This window comes from Maniola jurtina, chromosome 7 (assembly GCF_905333055.1).
Source record: "Maniola jurtina chromosome 7, ilManJurt1.1, whole genome shotgun sequence".
Taxonomy (NCBI): Eukaryota; Metazoa; Arthropoda; class Insecta; order Lepidoptera; family Nymphalidae; genus Maniola; species Maniola jurtina.
Genome location: NC_060035.1, coordinates 9,596,229 through 9,614,415, shown reverse-complemented (window position 1 = coordinate 9,614,415; position 18,187 = coordinate 9,596,229). Strand labels below are relative to the sequence as shown.

The following is an 18,187-nucleotide window of genomic DNA, read 5'->3' as shown; positions in this document are numbered from 1 at the left end:
TTGGTTGACTGTTGGATATTATAATTGAATTGATGTTTTCTCGCTTTAACTGTGATTATAATATTTTATAAATTAGAAACTCCGCGCCTACGATCCAAAGTATCGGAGTTTTCCAAAACATTATTTTCAAATAAATAATTATGTATCTAGGCAACGTCCATCTTGACGGCTTGACATTTGCCAATTGACATAATATTATGAACCTCTGTTACAATAGTGAAAGATCCCAGGGCCACCAGCCGTCACGTATTTTCTGACGAACGAAATGTGGACGATTGAGTAGTGTTAGTATGTACTAAGAACGCATGCCTACAGACCTGCTAGCTTGCTTAGACGGCCAATTTTCAGGTATCAGGTAATGAAGGTACATAAAAACATTACTTACCTCACGTAAATTCTCCATTTTTTTTTAATTTTTAGCTGATTTTTTTTTAATATTAATAATTAATTGACATAAGTAAACTATAAGAGAGTGAGAGAGAAGTCAATATATATCCTAATACATGTCTTACTCAGTCTCATGCGCGTAGATAATGATGCCCTCGCGCTCAAACCCACAGAGGCATTAAAATTGAATTTAGGGGATGATTGGCCCTCTGGATCGGTCTGTCTACTTGTAAAAGGTTTTAAAATAGTTGTCTGGTGGACATATATAAAAATGGAGCATCAGAATTTACGTGCAGTTAAGTAATTACTTATGTTGGGAGCTTTAAAGCGTCTGCAAGGCAATACGGCCGACGCGGGAAGTGTCTGGGAGTATTGGCGACATATTTTTAAGGATGTTGCCTAAAATATACGTAAAAATCAGTTTGGAGAATTTACGTGAGGTAAGTAATGGTTTTATGTACCTTGATTATCAGATACCTGAAAATTGGCCGTCTAAGCAAGCTAGCACGTAGGCTTGGCATGCTTTCTTAGTACTTACTAACACTACTCAATCGTACATATTTCCTGTGTCAGAAAATACGTAACCTCTAGTGGTCCTGGGATAAAAGTAATAAGAAAACCAGAAAAGAGCTGATAACTTCCAAACGGCTGAACCGATTTTCTTGGATTATAGCTAAGAACACTCTCGATCAAGCCACCTTTCAAACAAAAAAAACTAAATTAAAATCGGTTCATTCGTTTAGGCGCTACGAGGCCACAGACAGATACACAGATACACAGATACACAGATACACAGATACACAGATACACAGATACACAGATACACAGATACACAGATACACAGATACACAGATACACACGTCAAACTTATAACACCCCTCTTTTTGGGTCGGGGGTTAAAAAGGCAATAAACAGAACGCTAAGAATGTGTACATACTGCAAAACTTAACTTGATAAGCATTATTTACAATGAAAATGTGTGAAATTATCTTCAATGTAAGTAGTAAAGAATCAGCCACATAAAAACGCCTTTGTACATGCTCATTGGCGGTAATAGTGAATTTTGAATTATAGATGGAGTATTGAAAGAACCAAGAACCAGATGAAACCAGTTTTTTTCTCACTCAAAGCCCTGAGGGAAATTTCCGGCGTTGTAGTTGCAAAGCCTTCAATTTATGCAGGCCGCATCGGCGTCTCAGTGGATGGCAATCTTGACATATGCGACGACGGCGGATGAACAATGAGGATTATCTTAGCTTCGAGGAAAATAATTTTGAGCTTTTATGAAAAATTAGGATTCATCATTTATCATTTATTCGTCCTGTTAAATATTGCAAATAATATGAAAGCAAATTCAGAGTAAGCGACAGACGAATATAATTTTGTCTTATTTGTAAAATAAGTCTTCCGTTTTCATTCTTTATCATTTTCAAAAAAAGGTATTCAATATTATCTACTGTTTTTTTTTTTTCAAATTCAAAGTACCGTTTTGCTACGACAAGATTCCAATCACCACCGGTTCGGATGGCATCAAAAAAACCTATACCTATTGAAAAACGCAGCCATTACATAAATATAGGCGATCTATTCTATCAGAACATTTTTATGCTTCGGTTGTTTTGCCGCTGTATTAATTTCATCTAGATATGTACTGAAAAAAAGAGCATGCAATGTAAAGGACATTTTCATCGAGCGAGCGGAACGAAATTGGAATTTAAGCACACAAAACGAATGACAATAGACAAAAGGGCGGCGGCAAAAGGCTGAAAATATTCCGGCTGTTTGCGTTATAAACCGAGCCAATCACGATCGTGGAGCTTGCAGCGAACTAAACGCCACGCCAACAAAAGAGCCGTAAAGAATGGCCCACCGACACACTCGTGCTAATAAAATAGTTCCGAGCAACAGGTTGGAGCGGCCCGCTTCGCTGCCAGTACAATAGCAACAGCTACCGTGTCCCTACTATCCTGGTATTAAGTGCTTCAGATATTATGTGGACTAGATTTTCTTAATACAACGGTCTTATTGCTTTGGATCGATAGTTTCGATGTGTGCTGTGCGAAACAATATGAACTTGAGGTTTGTTGGTCGTAGCTGCTACGACGTAGACGAATGAGAATACGTAATGATATTACTAATATATTTTTACTGAAAGCAATTCAAATTAGGTTTAAAAATATTACTTTTGACGTGACAACGTCTAATAATTCGATAGAGCCAGCTGCACGCACGAAAAAACATGACTCATGCGGCGTTACCTCGCTCTGAGGCGTTCCATGTAAGGCTTGAAGTGCAAGCGAGAGCGCGGAACGAGCGACAAAGAAGCACAATCGGCCTTTTTTGTCACGTTCAACTATCGTCAGTAAACCGACTTTACAGACAACCAATTTTTTTTTTTTTACCTGTGAAACTACATGTAATAATACCTGTAAAAATACACGGAATGTGTATTCCGAGCAAATATTGTGTTCTATGAAGCTTTCAAAATTAGTGACACTGGACATCTTGTGCAAAAATTGGTTGTAACCCACACTTGTTTGGAATGACCGTCTAGTGCGTAATAACAGAGTGAACCATACTAGGTACATAAAAGTCGTTACTTGTAAACATTAACAGTCGTATCACTTTCGGGTCAGAGCGTTTTTATCTTAAACCTCATCGTCACTTACTATCAAGTATCAAGTGAGATCTGGTATAGATTTAACAACTAGTAAACCAACTTTAACAGCATTAACAAGATAAAAGGCGACCGCAAACAACGAGCTCTTAATACCCCGCGTCGCGTGTACCTTGCGGTTCCACAAAGAGATTTAGGAGTTTTTCCTATTGCTCTGAATGCCAGTTTCGGTTAGGGTTAGCTGCGGGTTGCGGCTTATCGAACTTCAGCGGAGCATTGTTTTCATCGAAATTTTCCTATGGTTTTTTCGAAGACTTGTGGTCAAACGTCTATTCTATCAAAATTTTAATCAATCGGGCAGCTGATATACTGTGGTTATTTTGTATCGTTTTGTCATTTGGCTATTCGACTTTTACATCTATATAATAATTGAATAATAATTGTCAACTCTCAATCCATACTTGGTCAGCATGGTGGTGTGTGGCCAAAACCCCTCTCATTCTATGAGGAGACGCATACTCAGTAGTGGATCGGATTAACAGTTTCATAAATGGAGTCTGACTCAAAAGCATTTCGATTTCAATAACAATTTATAAAACCCTTAACACATAATATACCTACGAGTATTATTACCTAAGCGTACTAGTACTGTGTGAGGTATCCAATTTTACAGACCTATATATACTGAGACCAAATGTTGCCGGTCCCTCTATTGCTAATCAGCAAAGTGCACCACAGCCTGTGGAGGTAGGCTTTAAACCTACAAATAGTTTTAAATTGATGTCGGGCACACCACGCTGGGTCAGTCAGATTTATGGTTATTTAAAACCTATATAAATATATATATTAATTGCTTTATATAACTTTAAAAATGTAAGATATGCTAAGTATAACTACCCAATTAAAGTTACAGCTAATTACAAACAGAATGCAGTCTAGCTTTATCAAACTCCGGACAAACTAAACCGTTTAGCTGTTTAATTAATAAAAATGAAGTAAAAACAAACGAGATGTTGGATCAACATCTAATTGACTGATCTAATTGCTGGCTGCTAAAATACGTACAGTAATAACTCGCGAACAAATGTCCGCGTATATTTTAAGCCACCGACTGAACAATCTACTAAGCAAAGCAGACAGTACACGGGCTGTAAAAGCGGCAGTAAGTGAAGAGTGACAAAACTTGAGTCGGCGACTAATTAGCAATACAAACATGAATCAGAGGCTATTAGTTGTAATTGAATTGTCGCCGGCGACGAAGTTTGCACGGTGGTAAATTTAAATATCACCGCTTTTGGGACGCGGTTTTATTACAGCCTCTGCGAACGACGGGGTGAGTAGCTTGAGCGAAGTTTCATTATTATGAAAAAAAATCACAATCGAATCACAAATTAATGTATCGTATAAAATACCGCGGCTCAAATAAGTAGACGTATCATTTAAAACTCATACTGAATTTCAATATCGTCATTGTTTTCGAATCGGCTAATAAATATTCATAGAAAACAAATGACGTAAAATTACCGCGGCAACTTCGAGCGACTGCGCGCCCTCGAGAGTCGAGACCGCTACTCGGCGACAATTTTTCATCGAAATTTTATAAAACACTTCTCTCGTTGCTGCGAGAAAATTATCTCCCCCATTGGCTAAAATTTTTCACGGCAAGTTTGACATCAATCCATTATTTTTCCATTTTTATCTCGGAACCGTCACGGAGAAATAGAATTGTGTTAATTGCGTGGCTGCACACTTTTATAAGTGCTTAGCGTTTAACGTAAATGTATTTTTAACTTATAAAATGGCTGATAGGCTCCGTTGAGTTTCAGAAGGAGCCGTTTTAAGCCGAAGCAAAGTGACAGGCACCGGAAAAAAAATCAAATATTTTAAGATCCGAAAGATTAAATTCTTGTCTTGTATTAAATAGGACGTTTTATCTATCATGTTACATAGAAATTACTGAATGAAATTGGTAAACGGATTTTTATTATTATTTCAATAATGTCATAAAAGACACATTACAACAAAGTTCTGTTTCCTGACTCTTTTTCTAATGAGCACGATCGTCTCGTTTACTGGAAGGGTAAATTTCTGAATTCTTCTTCGGCCGTGGCTACCGGTGCAGACATGGCGCTAAGAAATTTAAAGTTCCTTTGAAAACCAATTACATAGAACCGCAATGACTTTAATAGAACTGTCATACCCTATACAGGTTAGCGCCAGTACCACAGTTCACGACAGTTAGGGAACTTCTAACAAAACGTCAAAGCTGCGACGTCACTGGCAGACGTTAAATATTAGTGCATTAGCCTCATGGTAGCTCCATTTTCTATGAGTTCAAGTCACCATAGCGTGATATTTGATATAATATCGTCGATTCAGGATCAGCCGAAAGTTTCCCTCACTCTAGTTCACTCTGCCAGTACCCTTAATGCGGCCAAGTTCCGATATTAATTCCACACTTGTCTATCAAAAAAGGACATCATATCCACAACAAAGAGTCAAATTGGGGCATACATCTTACTCTTTCAAACGCTTGTTTCACCTTGTGTCAATACTATTGTGAACATAAATAATAAGTAATATGACCGACATGTGTCTGATACCTACTTGAAACCATTTTAAAAATTGTCGTACGTCAATGGATTAAACTGACAGACGAGTGGGCTCAAGATTTACGACTCAAGTCAGAGTGTAATGATTGTCTGGGCGTCATGTTAGCGATGCTGGTGAGATAGCAGTCAAGGGCTAACTTTGTCACCGAATTTAAAAATGTATATAAAACAACAAGCAAGCTTAAATTCGAAAATATTCCGACGAAACATTTATACCATCATAATATTATAAAACCTCGTGCCACGACCCCAAAATGTACGCTCAAATCATTGTGTGAATAAATTCAATTAATACGCACAACGCTCAACTTAGCGAATAACGAGTGACTGTGTTCCGCATACAAAATAATGTATGCGACATGGTGTTGAGTGAATGATGATACATTCAGAATGAAGGAAGTGAACGAATGTTTGAATATATCATAGGTTCTTCACCCATAACTAATTCTTTTTTAATAAATAAATTTCGCATTTATCTCATACAATAAAAGCTGATTAAAATGAACAGTCCTGATTCAATCTTTGACTGGCTCATCAACGCCCAGCCCTAACGTGTGTTCCTACCCAGGTGTAATTTCGGGCAGAGTTTCCATTTATAAAGTAGACATGAAATAGGGCCGGATTGTCTAAAGCCCCCGAGGGCGAAGCCGCGGGCGGTCACCTAGTACTTAACAAATTTGATGATCAAAATTATATAATTCTATGATTACATTCAGGTATTGCCTACGCTGTAAAAAAATTGAAAAATAAGCTTTCAATTTTCGTACATTAAAACAGAAATGGCTTTAAGCGAAAGCTATTACAGTATGACATTAAAAAGAAATACTGGAAAACCGACAAAATTACGTACATTTTTACTTTCGGCGACATTTGTAAAACAAATAGGATTCATATTATTTATAAGTACGAGCACATGATAAAAGTCAATTGTATTACAATAAATTAATAAATTATCATAATATCTTGTCCTTAGTAGGGACGTGGTTTATATTAAGTGAAACGATTGAAATCAGACACAAAATTATTGACTCAGTGCGTGCGACTATTGTTTGGATCTTTTGTAAATATATACAAACTTACTAAATGCAAATGTCTGTCTGTCTGCTAGTTTTTCACGTTACACATTAACCGATTTTAATGAAATTTGGCACTCAGATAGCTTGCATCCCGGGGAAAACAAGGCTACTCATGGTTCCGAAAAAATAAAAGAGTTTGAACACGAACGTATGGGATATGGTTAGAATCCTTACTCATTCCGAGTGATACTGGCTATAATTTTTTTTTAAAATTCAATGTGTGTATGTCTTAGTTTTTGTTAAGTATTTTATTACTACTTGTTAAAAGTAGAAACTTACGGAGACGGAGTAGCAGGCATCATCTAGTGAATAATATATGTATACATGTTGCTTCAGTGACGCTTGTACACTTGAGTAATACTTGGTACTAATTACCAAACATAAGTTATATAGGTACGTGCGGAAGGTACAAGTTTGCGCCGTCACATATCTACTGCCTACATCTCAGCACCCTTCATATTCTCATGTGGGTAGAGGTATAAATTACAAATTTAGAACTCGAATTTCATTCCCTTCCACTGTTTCAACATTTGAACTTTACTTATAGCCGACGCAGATGTCAGAAAACCGGGCCAGATATACCTAATATAGAGAACTAAGTTTGCGTTAAGATTTTGTACCGAAAGGGTTCAGGTAAGGTACCCCTCGGTAAGGGTCTATCACTTAAGTTTTCTGTTTCTATTAAGTTTATTGTAATATAATGTACGTTTCCAAGTAGTCACCAGGTGTTGCTAGGGGCTTAAGTTATTTGAATTGATTATGTTTCAGTCAGCTTATTAACCTTCAACCCAAAAAGAGGGGTGTTATAAGTTTGACGTGTGTATCTGTGTATCTGCGTATCTGTCTGTGACATCGTAGCTCCTAAACTAATAAACCGATTTTAATTATTTTTTTTGTTTGAAAGGTGGCTTGATCGAGAGTGTTCTTAGCTATAATCCAAGAAAATCGGTTCAGCCGTTTGAAATTTATCAGCTCTTTTCTAGTTACTATAACCTTCGGTTGTCCGGGGGTGTTATTTTTTAATTTACACTTGTAATTATTGAATGTCGTATCTACTCTAGTGTACCTATGTTGGATTGAAGCTTTTAAAAATAGTAGAGGGCAATAGACTAATAGACTTACGGTGAGGTTGAAAAATTGGAAATGCTTTGTTCATTGTCATGAGTTTTTGTGAAAACTAACAATACCTGAGTGTAGTGTGGTAGGAGCAAAATGTTTGGCAGCATTTTTGTGCTTTGACGCGCAAAATGCAAAGGGAAATGGTATGTCAACTAAGGTGAACTTCCAAAGGCAATAATTCTCTAACAGTATGCGACTTGCAACAACTAAGTATGTCTGCCATTCCACACTTGGCTAGCGTGGCTGACTAAGGCTGAACCCTCTTCATTCTGAAAGGAGACCCGTGTTCAGTGGGATGGGTTGATCGTGATGATGATTATTATTTTAAAAGAAATTTTCATCTCTGATACATTCTCATCCTTTTGAAGTCAAATATCATATTTTAAGGGCTCGGTGGTTTCTCCGTCACTCGTTCCATACAAACGTACCTAGTTCGGTTTAATGCATGCTATGAATAGGCATGTCTGTGAGAATAGATATCATGACCAATCAAACTCGATGTAATTTTATAAACACGATGTAGAAACTTATAAAAACATCTATGTTTGGGTTTGCCAGATTTTCGTCAAAATGTCCAGATTTTAAGTTACACTCGTTTAAAGATTTATATGTAATTCTCGAGACCGTTTAACTTTGAAACTGTATATTTTAAGTCTGGAAAACCACAGACATATATATTAGTCCCTAGAATGTATCTACAAATTTCCACTGAGTTGGTTGGTATTCAAATGAGAGTTACCTAAACTACGTTTATTTGAATAAACTCCTCTTAAAATATTTATGCAAAAAAGTAAAATTACGTAGAAATAAATAAATAGAAAGAAACTTCCAACAGAATATTGAAATATTTCATAATAAATTTGCCATTTCAATTTTCATGTAACATTAATTTATATTTGCAATATTCAATGATCAAATGCAAATTATGTATAAAATATTGTTCATTTCTCAGAAGGTAAGAGTAAACCTACGTTTGTGGTTTCTTATTTTGTATAATAGATGGGATTTTCAAAAGCGGAGTTTTTATTTTAACTTACACAGAGATATAATCCGCTAGTATGGGCATATTAAATACCTTTTACTACGCTACATAAAACCGATATTAATTAACAGGGTTTTCTCGAATGAAGATGCAGTGGTTAAGGTGGATGTTATTTATGACTAGGGCAATTATAAGACAATAACCATAATATGTATTCGCAAATCTACTACGAATAATATATAAATTATAAAAAAAAGATAAATTATAAGAAAACACTGTGCAGCTGATACTGCTGGGTTTGGTTTTTTTTAAATTCAGGTTTTTGATTCTTTGTATATCCATGGACTTACACAAAGTACCTAACGCCTGCTTCTATACAATACAAAGTTAGGGATTTCTAAATCAAAAGAAAACTATTTTTTAGAACTTTTTTTGAAAATCGGTTTTTTTGTAAAAGACGACCACACAATGGCTAGCAAAATCAATATTGGATATATTGATTTTTCTTTTGCTTTTGGTGTAAGTTGTAACAATAATATATCTTGATCGTAATTATCATTGCCGATGGTCATAATCCCGTTTAATTACTCACATAAAGATGGGAATTTTTTTAGGATAATGTGTGCCGCATTTAAATAATAATATTTACCAATGTTTTTTCGTGTTATTTATTAAATAACATATCTATTAAGTAACATGTATACCTACGTAGGAATCCGAAGTCAGTCCAAAGTCAATAAAGGTATAAAGAAGCCAATCCTGGACAAGGTCCACAAAGCCCGAAGGGTTGGTAACCCTAGATGTGATTCCGGGAGAGTCTAATTGCGAATGATCCTTATCTATCGTCTTAACCACTGCTGTATTGAATTGTTAATCTGATAATGTTTAATTAAATCAGGCTCTTAGATTATATGACGACGATGAATCTGACGCAAACTATGTAGGAATAGGAACTCTTCCTTAAACACTAGGATATCACCAATATTCTAGTTTCTATTCATATTTGTGTAAAACCGAATTAGCACTATTATCTTATTTTAACTTGCAAATTAGTAATTTAGTATATAAATAATGCTCGGTAGGTAAAAGGAATATTATATCATAAGGAATATTTTGTTGATCTTAAAAGAAAGTCTAGTGTGTGCAATAAATGCACAAGGGAGAAACCTTCTAGCGCTCAGTTAAACTTTGATAAAGAAACATCTGCATGAATAGTTAAAATTTGTTTGTGAAAATAATGTTTATCTTAAGATTATCTTTCAGATAAGTGCATACCAGACACACTCAAAGGAACTAACGTGATAGCACAGTGATAGCTTACAAACTCAATATACTACTACAAAGTACTGAATGCATATACCTACGCGCATTTTACACGGATATACCTACCTAATTCACTAAGTATATAAAAAGAAAAGTGACTCATTCGCTGACTGGACTCATCACCGGTTTGGGGCACATCGGTTGGATGGTTTCAAAGTCTATAACGGACAACACGGTAGAAATATTTTTTGTGTTTACAAGTGTAATTTAAAAATTTATAACACCCCCGACAAGTGAAGGTTACAGTAACTAGAAAAGAGCTGATAACTTTCAAACGGCTTAACCGATTTTCTTGGATTATAGCTAAGAACACTTTCGATCAAGCCACCTTTCAAACAAAAATAAATAAATTAAAATCGGTTCATTAGTTTAGGAGCTACGATGCCATAGACAGATACACAGATACACACGTCAAACTTGTAACACCCCTCTTTTAGGGAAGGAGGTTAAAAATAGAGATTTATTAGAGACTTTTTTGGCAGGTAAGTAAGTGATTATAATCAATAATAATTGTTTTCAGGATAATAAACAATGGATTTCGCATGGATATGTTAAAAACCTGGAGAGTGACATAGGCTGCTATTCCGAAAAATCTAAGTTCCTATAGAATACTTATTTAAAAAGCTTAAATCAACGCAAACGAAGTCGTGGTAGTAATTCTAGTGGGCTAGTAATTCATAAATCATAACTTATACACTGTCCTGCTAAACATGCTTAGCGAAAATCAACGAAACAACACCAACAGCCACAAAATCCTGCGCAAATTGTTGGGAATCACTCCAAGACGGTTATCGTTGTTCACACCCGAGCAATGAGGAAAATTCGTGCGTAAATTCATAAGAAACAGCGGAGGCAACGCTTTTCACATCACATACATTATAAGTAAAGAAGCGGTGCGGAATCAAGAGGCAGTTTGCATGAGTCTCATTTCCTTGACTCAGCTAAGGCCGGATTAGGCCGCTTGTCGCACGCATTCAGTGCTCGCTCGACAATCGCGCCTCAACTTTTTGAGTTACATTCTCACGCGTTCCCAATAATATAATTCTTGGATATGGTACTTAAAAATTCACTTAAAGGGAAACCAACGGATTATTCCGCCGAAAGGACTTATGGTGTTAGCGAAAAAGATTTTATCGTAGATATATTTCTTACCGAAACGTGTGTTTTTTTAGAGAATAAACAGATGACAAAGAAATGGATTTGGAAAGTTGAAATAGTATTACAACGTCAAAATAACGCTCAGGTATTATGACACATAAAATATTAACCACATGATAACAGCTATCTCAGGGTGAAATAAGGTATAACTATATAAACTATATGTATATAAACTATAAATATGTATATAAACTATAACTAAACTTACTCCGGTCAAGATTACACCCTACCGTCAATAACTACCTATATTCTCCGAGGTAGATTTAAGGGCGACACCAGACTTTATCTGATGTAACTGAGGATTAATTAACTTAAATGCAACAAGTCCGAGTTTGCGTTGCTCTCGAGAACGACTGTCCCGTGTTTTATTATGGAAGCTGCTGAATTAAATAAGGAGATAGTAAAGTTCTTCATGATCGTATTAGGTTTTGGGTCTCGTCAAGGCAAATTGTACTTTAATACTTTGTAATAGAGCTCCTTACAAGTTTTTACAACCAATTGATATATACGAGACGGCATAAATGGCTGCGGTGGTTTCTACATATTTTGACGGCAGTATATTCATTTGGATCTGATAAAATTGGTTACGGTGAAATTATTGATAGCGTTGTTCATTATTTATGATGTTGATGGTCTACTTACGGAAGCTTTTATCAAATAATTGGGCTTGCTAAGACTCGATATCTCGAGGGGGTATGAATTATAAATTTTCCTTAAAATGAGATACGTGTATTCAGTACATTCGATGAAATCCTAGCACCTAAACTATGAGATCGCTTAAAAGTTTCTTCGATACAAGCTGTAATGTTAATGGTGGGTCTTATTGATGTATTACGATAATGATTAAAAGTAAAAATAAAAAATGCAAAGGGAATAATCAGTAGGTAATTACATGATTCCCTTCCCAAGCATAGATAAATCATTCTGATCTTTTGTACTGTACTTTGAGTTTTCTAAATTATTATTTTATTCGTAACAACATTTCATGTAGGTAATTGACTTTCGGGAAAGTTTTTTCTTTATTTTCAAACTATTGCATACGGAATAGTGAGCTTGTGTGTGCATGTATGTGTGTGTCAGCATAATAGGTATGTGCCCTGTGCGTAGGTATGTCCGTATATGATACCTACGGGTAGTTTTGTGTTTGTTTTTGTAAAATAATGCATAGTGTAGGGAATATATAATTATGTAACTCTTTTGCAAATTAATCGACATGAAAAGTCGCGTTTGCTCAGCTCTACAGTGCGCTGTGTTAAAATTGTGAATAATTTTAAATGTACCTCCACTTTAATTTTCGTAGTCAAACTAGCTACTTGTGCTGCGCGGCTAATTAATTACAAAGTTTGTTCAAAATCCTACATTTTAGTATTTTTCTTTGCAAAGGCGCTCTGCTAATACAAGATATCTTCCGTTCATACAATATTTAAGATTAAGAAGGACCGTTTACTTACTTAGAACTACTTAAAATATTTGAATAGTTTCTAAAAATATTTGAATAGTTTCTAAAAATATTAGAAGTAAGATCTTCGGACTCGACGCCGACTGTACTCCGGCTCGACAGTACAGCATGGAAATGTGAGCTATACCGAGTTTTTTGCGTTGGAGTTATCAAAATTCAATTGAAAGAAGCGTAGGACGCGTGCACCGCGCTTGTTTATTGATGTTAACCGACAGTTGGAGTCGGAACAGTGTTAGATAGGTATCGAGCTTGTCTTACGAGGATCTTAAATAAGTCGTTAATTCAGTCGCTGAAGTGATTTTACTTCCTATATTATTTACTGTGAAACTGAATCCCATAGTAAATAATATAAGTAGTAAATAGAAACGCTGTGTATGACCCCGAATGGTTGTGCTTTGTACTTAAATGTGTTAAAAATGTAACGAAAGATGATGAAACGAATCGAAGACCTAGCGTACCTAGACGTAAGGTCTATATTGCTATTTGACCTAATTGTTACGCAAATAGTATGACATGAATGCAAAATCAATTTTAATTAATTTAATAAGTAACAAAGTGGCATATAAATACAGAGGAGTCTAAGTGGATATCAAATATTAAGTTACAAACATTGACTATATTTCATGACGTCATAAACCATTAACAAATCGATTGCCGATGTTCGGCTATTTGGTCGTCATATTGAACCAAATGGGGATGCTGACTGCCATTTTATCACGCCAGATGGCGCATCGTCGCCATGGCCATTGAAAACTGTCATATTCATACGTTTAATAACCTTTCACAAAGTAATTTTTTAATTTTCTCAAAATATGCCTCTTTGTGCTGTGCCAGGATGTACTAACTCCGGTGTCCATTTATTTCCGAAAGATCCAAAGTTAAAAAAACAGTGGGAGAAGGTTATACGTCGCAAAAATTTTGTGGCGACTTTGCATAGCAGGTTATGTCGGAATCATTTCCAAGAGTCTGATTATGTAGGAGAGTCAGCTTACACAGGTGAGTTAAAAAGTATCTAATTTCAGTCATTAGTGTAACAGAATCGCAGTTATCATTTGTACCAGTGTGTTCATGGAACTATAAATATTTTACTGTGTTTGAAAGCTGATTTCCAACACACATAATTTGGTTTGAATATTTCCCTAGTTTCTTTTAAAGAATAAACAAACCATGCATCACTAATGTATCACTATGTATCCTGTCACCCTTTATCCACCTATAGTTTTAGGCCTGGTCTAAAAAGCTCTTATTTTTTATCTTACTAGTTATGTTACAATACTAGTTTAGACAAATAATATTGCTGACTTGTTCAATTTATTTTTATTTTTCAGGATATCCTCAAATATGCAGGTATTTAAAAAAGGGGACCATACCAAGCATATTTCCTTGGTCCACCCATGTGTCAACAACGCCTACATCAAGAGCCCGTCGATATTTGGCAAGAAGCAGACGCCAAATTGACTTCGGTCAACCAACTGTGGATGAAAGTATTCCAGAACCCTCTACGAGTACTGAAATAGAAATATCTACAATAATAGAGTCCTCAACAGAAGACATTACTCCAAAAGCAATATCTGTTAGCACTCAGTGTGGTAGTACTTTAGGAATATTATCACTAGAAGCTATGAGAGGCAATAATAAAACTATTCATTTTTATACCGGTCTTGAAAACTATGACAAATTCATGCTGCTCTTAGACACATTAACTCCTATGTGCTATAATTTAAACTATTTGAGAAGTACAGTTATGAATGTTTGTGTTCGTGACCAAATGTTAATAACAATGATGAAACTTAGAAGGTATTTACCAGATTTTGAGTTGGCATTTTTGTTTGGTATTTCAGAAACTAATGTTGCAAACATTTTTATAACATGGATCAATTTTATGTATGAAATATGGAATTTAATTGATATTTGGCCCACTAAAGAATTAGTTGAATACTTTATGCCGGAGGCATTTAAAAGAGGTTTTCCGAGTACAAGAATTATTGTGGACACAACGGAAATACCCATTACAAAGCCTGGTAATCCTATAGCACAGCAAGTGACATTCAGCAATTATAAACACAAAAATACTGTGAAGGCTATGATTGGGGCAACACCTGGTGGTCTAATATCATATATCTCAGAATGTTATGGTGGTTCTGTCAGTGATAGACAGATCATAGAAAGATCTGAGCTGGTTAATCGTTGTGACAGTGGCGACTCTATTATGGCTGATAGAGGTTTCAATGTGCAGGATATATTTGCTACAAAAGACGTTACTATTAATATTCCAACATATTTGAAAGGAAAGACACAAATACCTGGTATTAGAATAGTCCAGGATCGAAAACTAGCAAGCAAACGAGTGCACATAGAACGTATTATTGGGCTAGCCAAAACTTACAAGATTTTAAAAAGTGAATTAAGCCCATACCACGTAGCCTTATCATCAAGAATTTTATTCATTTGTGCTTTTGTATGTAATTTTAGAGAAAATATTATGAAATAAAAGCTGTTTAATCTTATATAAATTTTTTATTAGACATTATTATTCTTTATATAGGAGTTTTTTAATCACAGCAGCTTTAAAGAAGTTGTGATAAAAATAATCAAGTTTTTCTAACATGTACTTAATGAATTCTTCATCATAATCAATGAATATGACTTCTAAACTTTTGAAGGTATAAACCAATAAGTTGCAAAATTTCCTTTTTGTGACATACAATTGCCCTTGTATTTGATAGTAATATATGTTGTTCTTTTTCAAAGAGAGTTTCCCATTTTCATATTGTAGATATGGCACATTTAGTGGACAAACTTCTTTGTTCCGCGAACTATATGGACATTTTACTTCTATTATTGTTTCTGATCCCAGTAAGCCATCAGGGGATGCTCCTAGGTAAGGACGTTCCTTACTCAAAAATAACCCACATTCTGTAATTTCAAGATTAAAAGTGTCCATATATTTTTTCATTGCAATTTTTTCATTTATATTACCATGTGCCATTGCTTTGGTTTTTATTGTAGTTTTATGTAAGATTTGACTGGAATATTTCAATAAACTTTCAGTTTTTAAATGGCACACAGTATGAAAAATGCTGGCTGTTATATGGGTTTTTCTGTAACTATGCCATTTTGGGTTATTGCTTTGTCCTCGAGTCTCCCTTTCTATTTCCAGAATCTTTTGTTCTGATACATTTTGCAATACCATAGATTCTAAAAAACAATCTATAGCACTTTTTTCCAAGTACTCATGGTCCAAACATATGCTTCGTTGGCTGGCTACAGGATATATCTGTTTTATAGGCATTGATGACTGTGGATAATTTAGAATCATGGACTGGAATCTGCATTGAAATGCCTTCTTGTCAAAATCAGGGTTTTGCTTCAAGTATGGCGAGAAGACAGTATTATTTATATCCCTTTTTGATGGGAATCTGGAAGCTCGTAATGGAGTAGCATAATATTTCCTTGATGGCTTATGGAATGTCTGTAGTTGTGACGTAGAAACTTCATGAAGTATTATTATTTTTTGCTGGACAATGTTTTCTGCTGCAAGAAGCACCACAGCAATGTGTTTACAGTGGGCTTCATTGCCTTCACCTGCTGCACATTCACAGTTTGCCTCTTCAGGCATTCCATCGTTATTTAATTTGATGTTAATCTCGTATTGAAGTTGTTTCATGGATGCCTTGCAATAACCTGGAAGTATAGGTATAATAAATTTTAATTATCAAATTAAGGCAAGTACACAAACAAAATCTAAAACCACACTGTCATACCACAATCAATAGTAGTTGCATATTATTTCAGTCATCGCCTTTTATTTTCTTATATCCTACTAATATTAAAAATGCAAAAGTATGTTTGTTTGTTGGTTTATTCATTTGTCCTTCAATCACGCCACAACAGAGCAATGGAATGTGATTTTTTGTATGGGTATAGTTAAGAACCTGAAGAGTGGCTACTTTTTATCCTGGAATATTGTGTGAGGAGTTTCAGTAGTACTTAATCAAAAAACTTATTCCACACAATTTCCAAGGCATCAGCTAGTTAAAATTAAATAGCTAGTCTAGTATAAGTGGAAATAAGCCTACCTTTTAGGTAAGTATCTTGGCCAGATGTTGCTGATCGTAAAACAAGAAGGTATCTCGATTCATACAATTTAACAGCATCGCAGATATTTTTATTGAATCTGAAATAAATACCAATGCATGAGGACTGAATGAGGCTTAGGGTATTACATGATAAATAAAGGAACAGTATTATTATATTAAATGTCTTTTGAAAGAATTATATTATATTATTTGTTATTATAAGCACTAGGTACCTACCTATCAAAGTAACTTTGAATATGATGTTTGGTAATCTTCGGCAATATGGTGGAGCTATTAACGTCTTTGTAAAGTTCTACAGCAGGTACGTCAATTGCTTGGCTTTGAGAAGCTTGCAGGGTTTGGTGACCAAAATTAAAATTTCGATCGTAGGCTTCTAACCTAAAAATTAAAAACATATATTATGTACTAAAGTAACGATCTCAGGACTATACTTAATTTTTTAACATGAATTATTTAAGAATAAAAACATTCAAATCCAAAAAAAAGGTGCTAATTATATAAAAGACCACTAAAAAAAATTAATAATATATATTAGGACTACCTTTCTACAAGTTCCGATTTCTTTCCAGTTATCCTCCCTCCTCGTTTTTTTAATTCGTCTTTCAATTCTTTGAGCTTCCAGGTAGAATACATATCAAGTATTGCGTTGATCGATAGGTTTTAACCACAAAAAACAGCAAAAAATCGATTTGCAAACTGATGTAAACAAAGCAATTACAAAATGACAGCGGCCATCGCGCTTCTAGCGCCCTCTGCGCTCAGCTTTGCGTCAGCATCTTCATTGGTGAGATCAGATTTACAGCTAAGTGAATTCACATCTTATACTTATCGGAATAAGATAGCAAATGCCGTGTGTCGAGGTCCCGGAAGCGTCTAATGACGGCTAGGAACACAATAGCACGTGGCCCTTGTTATTGGTATCTGACCTGACCGCTACGAGCGATTTGTCCAAATGAGATCCGGACCTCCTCGGACGTTTTGTTATTTTTTCTTCCTACACTGGACCCTGATGTATTGACTTGAATTTACACGTTTAAGGATAAATAATTCCCTTATATAGGGAAGGGTTTCTTATGGTTTGTATTTTGTTTAGAAATAATTTAATGGTTTCACAATTATATGAAATAAATTCTGTAAAACAGTAGCGGCATGAATCGTCAATATATTTAAATTAACATACCTACTCAAAGCCTGCCAGAGCTTCGTAGCGTGTAAGATAATCCTTTACTGCATAATCGGATATCCGCTGGAGCACCGATAACAGGTTTACCTTAACATTGATTGATTGACCGCTCGTTAACTGTTTGTAAACAAATAAGGTTTTGTAGTCGTTTACGAATTGCGGAAGGTATTT

The 18,187-nt window shown here is 35.2% G+C and overlaps 3 protein-coding genes across 4 annotated transcripts in view; 1 reads left to right on the top strand and 2 right to left on the bottom strand.

Annotated features, from left to right (window-relative positions):
• LOC123867066 (polypyrimidine tract-binding protein 2) overlaps nt 1–18,187 on the bottom strand; it is a 270,705-nt gene that overhangs the window by 181,256 nt on the left and 71,262 nt on the right. The gene's annotated exons all lie outside the window — the stretch shown is intronic.
• Nucleotides 13,441–15,224, top strand: LOC123867069. Its single transcript, XM_045908915.1, has 2 exons — nt 13,441–13,729; nt 14,062–15,224. The coding sequence occupies exons 1-2, from the start codon at nt 13,546–13,548 to the stop codon at nt 15,222–15,224; spliced, it is 1,347 nt and encodes a 448-aa protein (XP_045764871.1). The 5' UTR covers nt 13,441–13,545.
• On the bottom strand, nt 15,264–17,607 carry LOC123867067. The gene is made up of 4 exons (XM_045908914.1): nt 17,375–17,607; nt 17,050–17,211; nt 16,813–16,910; nt 15,264–16,417 (listed from the first exon to the last, which is right to left on the bottom strand). Exons 1-4 carry the CDS (start codon nt 17,464–17,466, stop codon nt 15,264–15,266), a joined length of 1,506 nt encoding a protein of 501 aa, XP_045764870.1. The 5' UTR covers nt 17,467–17,607.

Bases quoted from the DNA above. Each gene is read 5' to 3' on its own strand.
- LOC123867067 (XM_045908914.1), bottom strand. From the start codon at position 17,466: ATGTATTCTACCTGGAAGCTCAAAGAATTGAAAGACGAATTAAAAAAA. The intron at 16,911-17,049 runs GTAGGTACCTAG...TATTTATTTCAG, and splicing joins ATTCAAAGTTACTTTGATAG to ATTCAATAAAAATATCTGCG. The intron at 16,418-16,812 runs GTAGGCTTATTT...CTATACTTCCAG, and splicing joins CCAAGATACTTACCTAAAAG to GTTATTGCAAGGCATCCATG.
- LOC123867069 (XM_045908915.1), top strand. From the start codon at position 13,546: ATGCCTCTTTGTGCTGTGCCAGGATGTACTAACTCCGGTGTCCATTTA. The intron at 13,730-14,061 runs GTGAGTTAAAAA...TTTATTTTTCAG, and splicing joins AGGAGAGTCAGCTTACACAG to GATATCCTCAAATATGCAGG.